Genomic DNA, 12232 nt, shown 5'->3' with positions numbered 1-12232 from the left:
CTGCCCAAAAGACTATTTAACATGCAAAGTTTACAGGCTGGCTGTCTTTGGCTGGCAGGACATACTCAGGAGGATAACTAGAGACCGCAATGGGGAAAAAAGTGATTTCCTGGCTTGGAGGTTTAATTGAAATAAGAACAGTTTTATGGTAGGTTTGTAATAAGCTTTAGCCATGCTTCTTCTGTTTCATCACCTTTGAGACACTGTGCACCATCCATTCAATTCCTGAGGAACAGAAAGTGCTCACTCTGGGTGCATCTACACTGAACTGTTATTTTGAGATAATTAGCGTTATTTCAAAATAACAATGTGAGCCTCTACACAGCCATTCCATTATTTCGAAATAACAGACTGCTTTTTCTTAAATCTGTAAACCTTGTTCTATGAGGAATAACACCTATCCCGAAATAGCTATTTCGAAATAAGTCATGTGTAGATGCTCCACTGCTGCTATTTCGAAATAGCCCCTCCCCAGGGCCATTCCAAGTTATTCCTCCCCACTGCCTCCTGGCGCTCTAAATCGAAATAGCATGTCTATATTAGGGAAGCCTTCCTCAGACTAATTTTGAGGCTTCCCTGCAGTGTAGACTAGCTATATTGAATTTAGCTATTTTGGAATAACTATTCCAGAATAGCTTATTTCAAGTGCGCAGTGTAGATGTAACCTCTGGTTGCAAAATTGAAAGGGAGAGCCTTGGACAAATTCAATAAAATGTTTATTGCTGACGCTTCAGACCATGATACATTTAAAGATTTGGTTTTAAGACAGTTTCAGATTACACCTGAAAGTTACAGGGTAAAATTTAAAATCCTTAAGAGAGGGGCAGGACTAAGTAATGTGGCTTATGTTAACCAAATGAAAGATCGGCTAGACAAAAGTGTGAGAGGGACAGAGATCACAAGTTTTGAAAGCACACTTGATCTTATTGTTCAGGAACAGTTCCTGGACATGTTTGATGATGATGATATAAAGCAGTGTTGATGGGACAAATCAGTCAAAAACGTAGAGATCCTTGCTTGCTTTGCTGATTAATTTGAGCAGTCTCAAACACCTAGAAAGGGAAAATCTCAGAGGGGTTTTAATCGGGGGAAGCAGAGTCCCCGATTTACCCCTGAGAAGAGAGAGACTGGAAATACTTCGGAAGTCCACTCTCCTGCTACCGTCCCAAATCTCCTATACAGACAAAGGAGCCTATGAGATGTTATCACTGTAACTCCACTGATTACTCAAGCCCTTTGTTGGGGGAAAATACGCACCAAGTAACTACTTGTAGGGTAAATTGAGGTAGTCCATGGTATCTTGCCAAGTACTGACAAACTCTAACCTGAAAGTATCAGGCCAAGCTTGGGAAGTAAACAGTTCAACAATTACTGTGACCTTGATTCCCATGGCAACTACATTCCAAAGGGGCTCTCTCACTCTGATAAGGCCTGGCTGATACCCCAGGCTGTGTGGGTTTCACTGTCTCTTGTGCTTTCAGATTAATGAGCTTGAATGTCAAGGACTGTGCCAGGATGGGGATGGAGTTGTCCATCCTGCCTAGACATCACAAGTTCGGCTAACAAACTTTCAGCAATATATTCATTCTGGGGGCTGCCATCCTGTTTATGTTGGCACATTTAGCTTGTTAGGAATAATTACCTGTATTAGTGATAACATGTTTAATTGGCATGGGCGGAGATGCTGTATAACTGTCTTAGACCATTGACTTATGTGCATATCTCACTTCCGCTGCTAGACCTATCAAATCACTTCTCCTCTGTCCATCTGTGACATATATAATCTAATGTATGTTTTGGTTAAGTTAGTGAGTTCTGGGCTAAACTAGGGGGGATCGGAGACTTATACCCAAAGAGAGGTGAGTACGTTTATGTACCACCTCATTAGGCCAGGGGTTGATATCTCTCATTTCCTTCAGATACATCCTGGTCCCGTTCCCGTTTGAGGCACAAGACACCTGGACGTGTGTGAACCAAGCATAAGAGGCAGGCCTGAGGGGACAAGCACAAGAGGGCAGTATACTGTTTGAACTAAGGGGCTGTTACGGAGGGACTGGATAAAACCACCAGGGAGTTATTGAGCCATATGTTAAGCTCAGAATTGACTGGGTACACAAGGCGGCAGGCAGTAAGAACTGATGGTCCACTCCCTCATTGCATGTAACATTGCAAGACCTGCTGGAGGCTTCCCAACAGGCACGTGACGTATACACCCTCGAATAGTGCAGATCCCCAACCTAGCCAGCAGTGGGAGGGAGCCTGAGGGCACAAAGACTGTGCAGTATAAGCTATATGCAGAAAATCATAAGAGGGAAAGGCTGACTCAGCAGGGGAAAACACATCACAGGTGTGTGGGTGTCAGTGGCCGCCATAAAACCCCCAACGCTTGATCTGTAGGGTCTGTGCCCACGAATCAAGGTTGGGAAAAGATGAAGAAAAAGGAAAGCGAAGGGTTAAGCAAAAGGGAGATACAAACCCGTAATAAAGAAAGCGGAGAGATTGAGACCATGACATCACAGGGAGAAGAGAAAGCCAGCCCACAAGAGTATCTAAAATACAAACATGCACAGACTCGACAAGCTGCTGTCAAGAAGGCAGGTTATTCTGCAACTGCATCAGAGAAGGATTTAATCCAGTGGTGGACTGAACAAAAGAATGGCAAAATCGAGAAAGCAGTGATAGCCCTGCTAGATATCCTTACGTTAAAGGAAAAGGAAAACAAAGCCCTGAGGGATGAAATTGAAGCTCTAAAGAGCAAAAATCCACCCTGCAGTGAAAAATGCAACCCACAAGCTGCTGTACCTGCTAGTCAGCAAGAGGGAGAGACTAATCTCTCAGCTAGCGCGACCATACCAACTTCGCCACCTCTTCCATGTGCGGGGGAGAAGCCACTGCATGCTCCCCCCTACTCCCCTATGTATCCAGCCCTATATGGGGCAGTGGGGCACAACACCAAGGATGGGGAGAAGGCACTGATGTTAACTGAAGGGGACCAGATTGCCCATATGGCCCCGATCAAGATACAAACCAGGAGGATTCGAAATGTTGATAATGAGGGACAGGTTACACAAGGATTCCATTCTGAAACCATCTCCGTGTACCGTGCATTCTCCCCCTTAGAGAAACAGTCCTTGTTAGCAGACTCACCAGACCTAAAGAGAAATCATAGAAATACTGAATTTTGGGACAAGCTGGAGAGCCTAGAGGAAATGTATGGCTTACACAAGAAGGATATGCATATCTTGGTAAAGTGCAAATGCCCCAAAGATGTGTGGGAGAATCTGAATGAGCGATGGAGAATTGGGTGATGGGCCGAGGATACTGTCTCGGACCCTAAAAATGCAGGGGAACAGATAGAGAATGCCCAGGCAGGAACCATAACTGAATTCAAGACTGCCCTCTCCAAAGCTTTAGGAGCTCATACCACTAACTGGGGAGCTCTGGGTCTAGTCACCCAACAGACGGGAGAGTCCGTTGTATCATTGTAGCCAGACAGACCAACCCCCCATATCATCCATCTTATTTGCCTCTCTGAAGCATACAGGGCAGAGAAGGAGCAGTAAAATCAGCATAGTCTATGCTGGCTCATCTGATCCTGAGAAGCTGAAAAAACAGATAAGTGGCGAGAGAGCGATTAAGTCAATAAGCTGGCCTTGAGGCTGCGAGAACTGCCCCGGCTGGTACCCATGTTGATTCGAACACACACACAGTCCCTGGGAGAGGAATTTCCCACTGAGAAAAGAATCCCCAGTAATTCCAATTTAGTTATCTCTCTTACAAGTGTAAATTAAGTTCACAACTCCCTTGTAAGAACTGGTCTCACAAAAGACAGACCGGCATCATTTGGCATTACAGATAAGAAAGAGAAAATACGTGACCCAATGGGTATATAAGATAGGTCCAGCACACACTCTGAGTGTCATTCTACCCTCTACCTGCTGGTCGGGTTAGGTGTTTGACCTCCCGAGGTTCTATGGGGACGCCCACCTCATATTTTCGTCTTTGGGCGTTTGGATCTGTGTCACTCCCAGGTGACAGGGTCCACTGGGGCACTTCTCAGCCTTTCCTGGGCTGCCCGTTGCGAAGGCAACCCAAAATGGAATAGAGAAATGCTAGAAAAGGATTGGGGAAATCCTGAGGTACAGTTCTGTAAGTATAGAACTGCCTGCAAGCTAAAGAATGGGACAAAGCCTGAGTCTGTGGAAAGGAGCCATTTTCCATTTAGCAAGGAAAACAGGATCAGGCCCAGACAAGCAGGCAAAAATGGAAAACAGGGTCAGGCCCAGACAAGCAGGCAGGTAACAGATAAGATTGAAAGCCTTGTGGTAGAACTGAGAAAAAGGCAGTAAGTACTGGAAATCTAAACCCTTAATACATACTTACAAGAGTAATGTCTGAAACAAGGCCAGTTTTATTTTAGAGATAAGGAAGTGTTTTAAGAAAAAAACACAGAGAATTTAAACTCTGCAGAGAATGGAGAGAATTAAGCAGTTGTGCAAATGCTAAAATGGTGTAGATAGAAAACTGTGGTTTCTTTACAGTCATTCTGAAGGGAAAATGGGCCCTTTTTCCAAAGGAATGTCTGTAAATAATCCAGGCAAATTTGACTCAAATCTGAACATTTGATTATAGATACTGCTAAAAGAACTCTAAAGGGAGGGGGTTCTATTGGAACTGAACTACCCCATTGAATAAAAAGGGACTGTAATTGTTGTACAGCTATGTAGAAATAGTGTAAGAAAGGTTCAGAGAGAATGTATGTGTATCTGTGTGTATATATATATATATATATATATATATATATATATATATATAGTGTAAATAATATGAAGTTTTCAAGGTCCAGTAATCTTGTTTGTAGGTTTAAAACAAATTGGTTTGGTTTACTTTCAGTAAGACCATTTTAGTCCAAGTTGTTTAATGAAGGCACAGGAAAACTGTAAGCATAAAGAAAGAGTTACACTCTATGCAAAGTTTAATGTGGCTAAGTAGTGTTGTAAACAAAGATTGCACATTTTCCTGTAACATGCCATGTATACTATAGAATGAGTAAAAACTGCAAACAGATTAAATGCTGTGAAAGCTCCAAGAGCCACAACAGGTTGTGATTTCCTTTGTGATGTAAATACCTTAGCTGGCAGCACAAAGAAGCTTTGCAGGCAATAGCTAAGTTTGATCAGCAAACTACATGAGATCAGAAAGTTCAAATTGTAGTCCTCCAAAAAGAAAAAAAAGGAGGTATTGGTATTGCTATTTTAGTCCCAATAGGAGGTTGGGTATACTAGAAAAAGTTTAAATGTAAGCAGTCTTTTAAGAAGGCAGAGAGAAGACTGAGAAATTGGCATTTGTAAAAGATGTTACCCCTTTTGAACAAAATCTTGCAAAGGTTCGGGCATAGCCCTTGGTCTGATCAAGTGTTAACTGCTTGTCCATACAATTTCAGACCTAGAAGACAAATTGGCTAACTACCTGTGGATATGTAAACCCTTGGCTCCAATGGAGAGGGAAACAGCTGCAGCTTGTCTTCTATGGAAAACCTGTAATGAGGTGTTCTTCAAAACTGACTGAATAAGAATACAAATATGAAACTGCAAAAATGTAAAAGCCTCTGCTTCAGAAGTGGAGAGGTAGAAATGCATGTCCCTCAGTACCCAGACGAGCTAGATTCCCTTAAGGATGGGTGCTGAGAGTTAAAGAAACTCTCAGATTTATTTTTTTCTTCCCTCAGGAATATGCTTAAGAAAAGGACCAGGAGGTATGAGGCTTAGTGAACAAGCTCACCCTCCTTACCAAATTAATAGTAGACAAACATTTGTCATTGGAAAAATTCATTTAGCAGGAATTAGGATGGACCATAAGAAGGAAAAAGCATGTGAAAAACAAAAGGGGGAAGGCAAAAAGTTTGGAGCCCTATGGGCATAGTTGAAGGAATAAGGAAAGTAGAGCAGACATTGGAAAGTTACTAGGAATGAGACATTTTCTTTGAAAGGACAAAGCAAGTGATTTGAGGGAATGTGAAGATAAAAGGTGGACTCCGTGGGAGTGTGGAAAGAATTAAGCAATGGTAGTAATATGTGAAGGGAAATCTTGTTTTAAAAATGACACCTTGTTTCTTTGCAGCCTCTTCCTTAAGCACTGTGCAAACCATCTATGCAAAGAAACAATCAAATGTAAACATTTTGTCTATGGACACTTTTGTTAAATCTGCAAAGGAAAATTAGGGATTCTACTGAAACTTAATTGGTTAACTGCATAAAGAATGAGCTCTATATATTGTAACTCTATTTTGTGGGTTTCAAATGAACTAGTTTTATTTTGTTTTGGATAATGTCCTCTTGCTTAAAATTGCAAACAGACAAGGCACAAATTAGTTAGTGCTTCTGTTGGGCATTCAACTCTTAAGGACATTTAACTTTCTAGAAACCAAATTATTACTTTAGAAACTCAAGCTTTGAAACTTAACTGTCTCTTTCAAGGCTGAGTTGATAACATTTTTGGCTTGCTTTTAAATTCAACATTATATGTGAATATAGGCTGCCTGGCTAATTCAAAGGAAAGTGGACAGGGAAGGCTGTTGCTGTTTCAGCAGACACATCCACTGCACCCCTGACCACAAACATAGAAGGAACAGCTCAGCTTACAGAGCTGGCAGCAATCAAATTAGCTTGTGAGGCAGGGGCCAGTACCATCTACACTAACTCCTATGCTGTATGGGCTGGAGCCACCCAGTGGATAACTAATTGGAAGAATAATAACTGAGAAATAGGAAAGCCTGTTTGGAGATTGGAATATTGGAAATGGATATACCAGCATGCAACCCCACATGCCTTAAGCATAAGTCATGTGTCCAAAAGAATAATACTCTAGCTGCACAGCTAAATAACCTAGCAGATGCAGCAGTACAAATTTTTGCTGCCCAGGTGGATTGGGAACGCCTGTACATTTGACTACATGAAACCTTGGGACACACAGAAAGCGATGAGCTGGTGCGGCAGGCACACGCCAGGGGGTGGCCTATCACCCACAAACAAGCCAAAGATCTGGTACAAGCTTGCACCCTATGTGCTGAACTCAGGAAACATATAGCAGAAGGACAATGGTTTGCCAAACTAAAAGATGGAAAAGTACTATGGGCAACCTGGCAAGTAGATTATATTGGTACACTACCCACCAGTAAGCAAGGGTGGAAGTATGTTTTAACTGGAGTGGAAATTGTTTCAGGAATTGGTTTTGCTTACTCAACCCCAGTGGCAACAGGGTTGTTTACAGTCATGGGACTAAACCGCTTAATAGCCCTTGTCCCAACACCCCAGTTTGGGAACACAAACCCATTTACTGCACTCCTACAAGGGAAAAGGAGTCTGGACCACTGCAGACGCTGGGCTAACACCAATAACCATTACTGAGGCTTGGATTGTATCCAAGACCGGCAAACCTTATGTTTTATCACAGGAAACTGAGGCAATATCCCTGAACAGTGCTCCAGTGGGATGGATCCCTCCCAATGCTGGTATGGATCCGGGAAACCACCATGAACTTTTGTATATATATATATATATATATACCGCTTGCTGTTGTAGCGCTTGCAACTACTGTTGTTAGTTACAGACTATTGAAATTAGACATGGTACTCCAACTCGCCATGGTCTTCTTCCTCATCCCAACTGCTACTGCTGTACCAGAACACCTTACTTGACTCCTCCACTGGACTGGGAATCGAGTTTGTCCCTCTCAGCCCAAATGACTGGTGAAACAAGAGTGACATCTTCAGATGTGGACCGGTATGGTTCGATGACAGCGACTACTGCAGTCCTCAAAATAACTTTGGGGGGAGGCAAGGGAAATGGCAACAGATGGTATGGGATAAGACATGCTGTAACTAAGAATGTAAACAACTCATGGCTAAATTGGTTAGCCCAACAGCTAGAACTTTCCTTAACTCCTTTCCTACACTCTATTATGACCATTGTTTTGATTGTTGTACTCCTTTTCTGCATAACCCTATGTATTGTGCAATGCCTAGTTAATGTAGCTATCTCTTGTGTGCACATTCGATACACAGCACCAGGAAAGGTCCCAAGTCAATTCCTAGATCCTAAACCCTCTAATCAGGCCATTGGGTACTTTTAGATTCCTCCAAGGTGGGCAAGAGGTACTGGCAAGCCACCATCTTGCATTCCTGGGACGTGGTGTGTCGTATCAGGGGGCGGAATGTAGCCAGACAGACCAACCCCCCATATCATCCATCTTATTTGCCTCTCTGAAGCATACAGGCCAGTAAAATCAGCATAGTCTATGCTGGCTCATCTGATCCTGAGAAGCTGAAAAAACAGATATGTGGAGAGAGAGCGATTAAGTCAATAAGCTGGCCTCGAGGCTGTGAGAACTGCCCCGGCTGGCACCCATGTTGATTCGAACACACACACAGTCCCTGGGAGAGGAATTTCCCACTGAGAAAAGAATCCCCAGTAATTCCAATTTAGTTATCTCTCTTACAAGTGTAAATTAAGTTCACAACTCCCTTGTAAGAACTGGTCTCACAAAAGGCAGACCAGCACTATTTGGCATCACAGATAAGAAAGAGAAATACGTGACCCAAAATGGGTATAAAAGATGGGTCCAGCACATACTCACTTTGAGTGTCATTCTACCCTCTACCTGCTGGTCGGGTTAGGTGTTTGACCTCCCGAGGTTCTATGGGGACGCCCACCTCGTATTTTCGTCTTTCCTAGGAATTGAGGGACCGGCCCTGGCCTGACATGCTGGAGTCGAGAGGCACAGAAGGGGGTAAAAATTGTACCTGGATATGGTCCTCTGTCTTAAGTGTACACACAGAAAGAGTAAGCTGTTACTTGGTACCATTATTTCTATTTTTCTATCTTTATCTTCTTTGTAACCATTTTTAAGATCTATATTTTGCTAGCAGTTAAGAAATAGAGCAATAGCCATTGCAACCATATGATTTATAAGCTTCCTCAATAAACCTGTAACTGTTTAAGCTTTAACCTGACTCCTTCAGTTGCTGTAACAGAACCAAGCACAATTTAAAAGAACTTCAGCCGGTCTAAAGGGACAGTTATAGGAAGAGCTTGGGCGTTTGGATCTGTGTCACTCCCAGGTGACAGGGTCCACTGGGGCACTTCTCAGCCTTTCCTGGGCTGCCCGTTGCGAAGGAACTGCCCCTCCCCCCGTGTTCTAGCAGCTAAAATCTGAAGTGTAATAAGCTCTTCCTACACACTGGGGCGTCTGTTAGGCTGTTTGGCTACCCTCTGCGGTCCTAGCAGTAAAGTCACGGACGTTAAACTCTCGGAGCTCCTTTCAGCCTTCTGGGCTGCCCGCTGCGATGAGACTTCGTGTCTTAGCAGCTAAAGACTTAGGAGACACACCCATACACACTGCCCTGACTGTCGGCTGACAATCATATGCTGAAAGAAAATGGAACGCCTTCCGCTTGTACTCTGGTCCAGACAGTGTAACCCATAGAGACCACGAGGTGTTCCTACAAATTCTGAAGGAAGGGATGTCTGCTGACCATCAAGCCGTATTGGCCCTAGGCATTTCAGTTGGAAACACCTATGCAGACACAATGAAGTGGGCTACCGATTTAGAGAACAGAAAGAAAAAGAAGGCAGCCCCTGTCAGTGCGGTAGAAGAGGAAGCCACGATCTGTGCACTCAAAGCCACTCTTTGTTATACCTGTGGAAACCCAGGGCACATGATGCGGGAATGTCGCTGCAAGAAAAAGGCCAAACTCTGTGATAACTGTAAGAAGACTGGCCATATTAGAGAGGAGTGTTTTCACCCCGGCGGGGGAAAGGCAGGACAGTGGCCAAACAGAAGGGACCAATCTACCATTCGTAACGCCCAAGAGGCACAGGACAGTGTGCAGTAGAAATTGAATTCGAAGATGTATTTACCGTCAGCGAAATTTGGGTTTGCCCTGAGCACAAAGACACAATCTGCGGCATAGATCTCATTACGGAGCTCGGGGGAATCATTAACCCCAGAGCCAACAGCCCTGAATGGACATCGGGGGAAGCCCAACCAACAGAGCCACCTCAAGATATTGCCCTGATCTCTTGTAGTGAAATCACCATCCCTGAATGGGGGGAGAGCTTAATAGAAACCCTTTGCTCTCTACACCCTGGGGTTTGGGCCACTGATAAGCAGGACTGCGGGCTAGTAAAGATGGAGCTGGTAGTCATGGAAGGACCTGCACACGTGGCCCACAAACAATACCCGATTAAACCCGAAGCCTTAGAGGCTGTCAAGGGTATAGTGAAAGATCTGGAACACAGAGGAGTGGTTTGGAAAACCACCTCCCCTACAAACTCCCCAATATGGCCCGTCTGGAAACCTGATGGAACGTGGAGACTAACCATACATTATACCCACCTGAATAGGGTGACCCCTAAAGAGCACCCTATTGTGGCAAGCCCTGCCACTATTTTTAACTTGCTGAGCCCGATTCATTCAGTATTAACAGTCCTGGATGTAGCAAATGGATTTTGGAGCATTCCCCTTGATAAAGGGAGTCAGGACAAATTTGTATTTACCCTTGGGGATCAGCAGTATACTTGGACCCGTGTGCCCCAAGGATACCACGGGTCACCCTCAATCTTTCACAAAGTTATGGCAAAAACTTTGGAGCAGGTCTGGACAGAAGGAGACACAGTAATTCTGCAGTATGTGGATGACCTGCTAATAGCCAGCGCCAATGAGAAGGATAACTTAAAAACCATGAACCAGCTGTTAGTACAACTTCAGGAAGCAGAATTTAAATTAAGCACCAAAAAGACTCAGTTACAGCAATCTAAAGTCCTGTATCTAGGACATGAAATATCACAGGGACAGAAATCTCTTACCGTGGATAGAAAACAAACCATCCTAAATTTACCAAGACCACGGACTGTTAAGGAGGTCTGCACAATCCTAGGTCTCCTGAATTACTGCAGGGCATACATCCCCGAATACTCAAAAATAGTGGAACCAATCCAAACCCTCACCAGAGAAGGGAAGCCGGCCAGCGAGCGTGTGGTATGGGGAGAACTTCAGGAGAAAGCATTCAAGAAAATAAAGCAGGCTCTATAGCCTCTGCTCCCTGTCTCTGCTTGCCAGACATGAAAATGCCATTCACCTTTTCTGTAATCACAGCAAGACCCTGTAGTGCTGCTGCAGCACCATGGGGATCGACCACGTCCAGTAGCTTACATGTCTACCCCTAGGCCCCCTCTATCACAGAGGTTGCCAGAATGTGTGGCGGCTTTAGACTGTGCAACTTGGGCTGTAAAGGCCTGCGAGCCGTACACTCTCACGGGAGTTCTAATACTACATACGCCACACACCTTCATCCATCTTCATAATACTGGATGGCTCAAATCCGTGACAGATGCCCACAGAAGCCAATGGGAATCAGTATTATGCTTGCAAAACCCCAACTTCTCTATAGTAAGGTACTAAGGAATTAATGTAGCTGAATATTTAAATATAGAAGGAGAAGTACATAAGTGTTTAGTGGGTAAAGAAGAGGAGGTACTAGGAAAAGTTAAAGAATATCCTCTGGAGAATCTGGACTTAATTTTATATGTGGATGGGTCCAGAAAATATATCAATAGGGTACCCTCCACCGGCTGGGCAGTGGTACTTGGAGATGGGGGCCACTGTCGCAGCAGGACAGCTGGAAAGTTCAAAATCTGCCCAAGAAGCAGAACTGACTGCTCTCACAGAAGCTCTTCATGCTGGAACAGGGAAAAGAATTACTGTGTACACTGACAGCAGATATGCATTCGGAGTGGTGCATGTTTATATGGATGTGTGGTCACTGAGGGGCTTTGTCACTACCACTGGCAAGCCCATCAACACCTAGAAGCTGTCAAGAAATTAGTGGAGGCTGCCAAATTACCAGCAGAGGTGGCAGTACTTAAGATAAAGGCACACTGTAAACTCTCAAGTGAAGAACAAAGGGGAAATTACTGGGCAGATCCACGAGCAAAGGAAGCTGCTCAAATAACACCACTCAGCATTAGTGCAGCAGCAGAAACAGATGAGGAAGTAAACTTAAAAACCCTGTACGCCTCTCTGAGCCCAGAGGAAGAGCACAAATTAGAAACATTGGGCTGTGAGTATAAAAAAAACCTCTGGTATGCCCCTGATGGCAAACAGCTAGTGGCCCCGGAATGCATACGTGATTTATTGCTTCATGCCATTCACTCTCCTGCCCATTTAGGATGGA

The 12232-nt window shown here is 44.1% G+C and overlaps 1 protein-coding gene across 1 annotated transcript in view; it reads left to right on the top strand.

Moving 5' to 3' along the window:
• Positions 1–9134, top strand: part of LOC142831213 (uncharacterized) — a 58659-nt gene extending 49525 nt beyond the window's left edge. The window contains exons 2-3 of the mRNA XM_075940787.1: positions 1920–3245; positions 8733–9134. Of these exons, the coding sequence (XP_075796902.1) occupies positions 2430–3245; positions 8733–8906 (990 nt within the window). The 5' untranslated portion in view covers positions 1920–2429 and the 3' untranslated portion in view covers positions 8907–9134. The remainder of the gene's footprint in view (positions 1–1919; positions 3246–8732) is intronic.
• Positions 9135–12232: the final 3098 nt, after the last annotated feature.

Source organism: Pelodiscus sinensis, chromosome 13, assembly GCF_049634645.1.
Source record: "Pelodiscus sinensis isolate JC-2024 chromosome 13, ASM4963464v1, whole genome shotgun sequence".
NCBI lineage: Eukaryota > Metazoa > Chordata > Testudines > Trionychidae > Pelodiscus > Pelodiscus sinensis.
The sequence above is the reverse complement of the archived record's forward strand: the minus strand, read 5'-3'. Positions and strand labels throughout refer to the sequence as shown.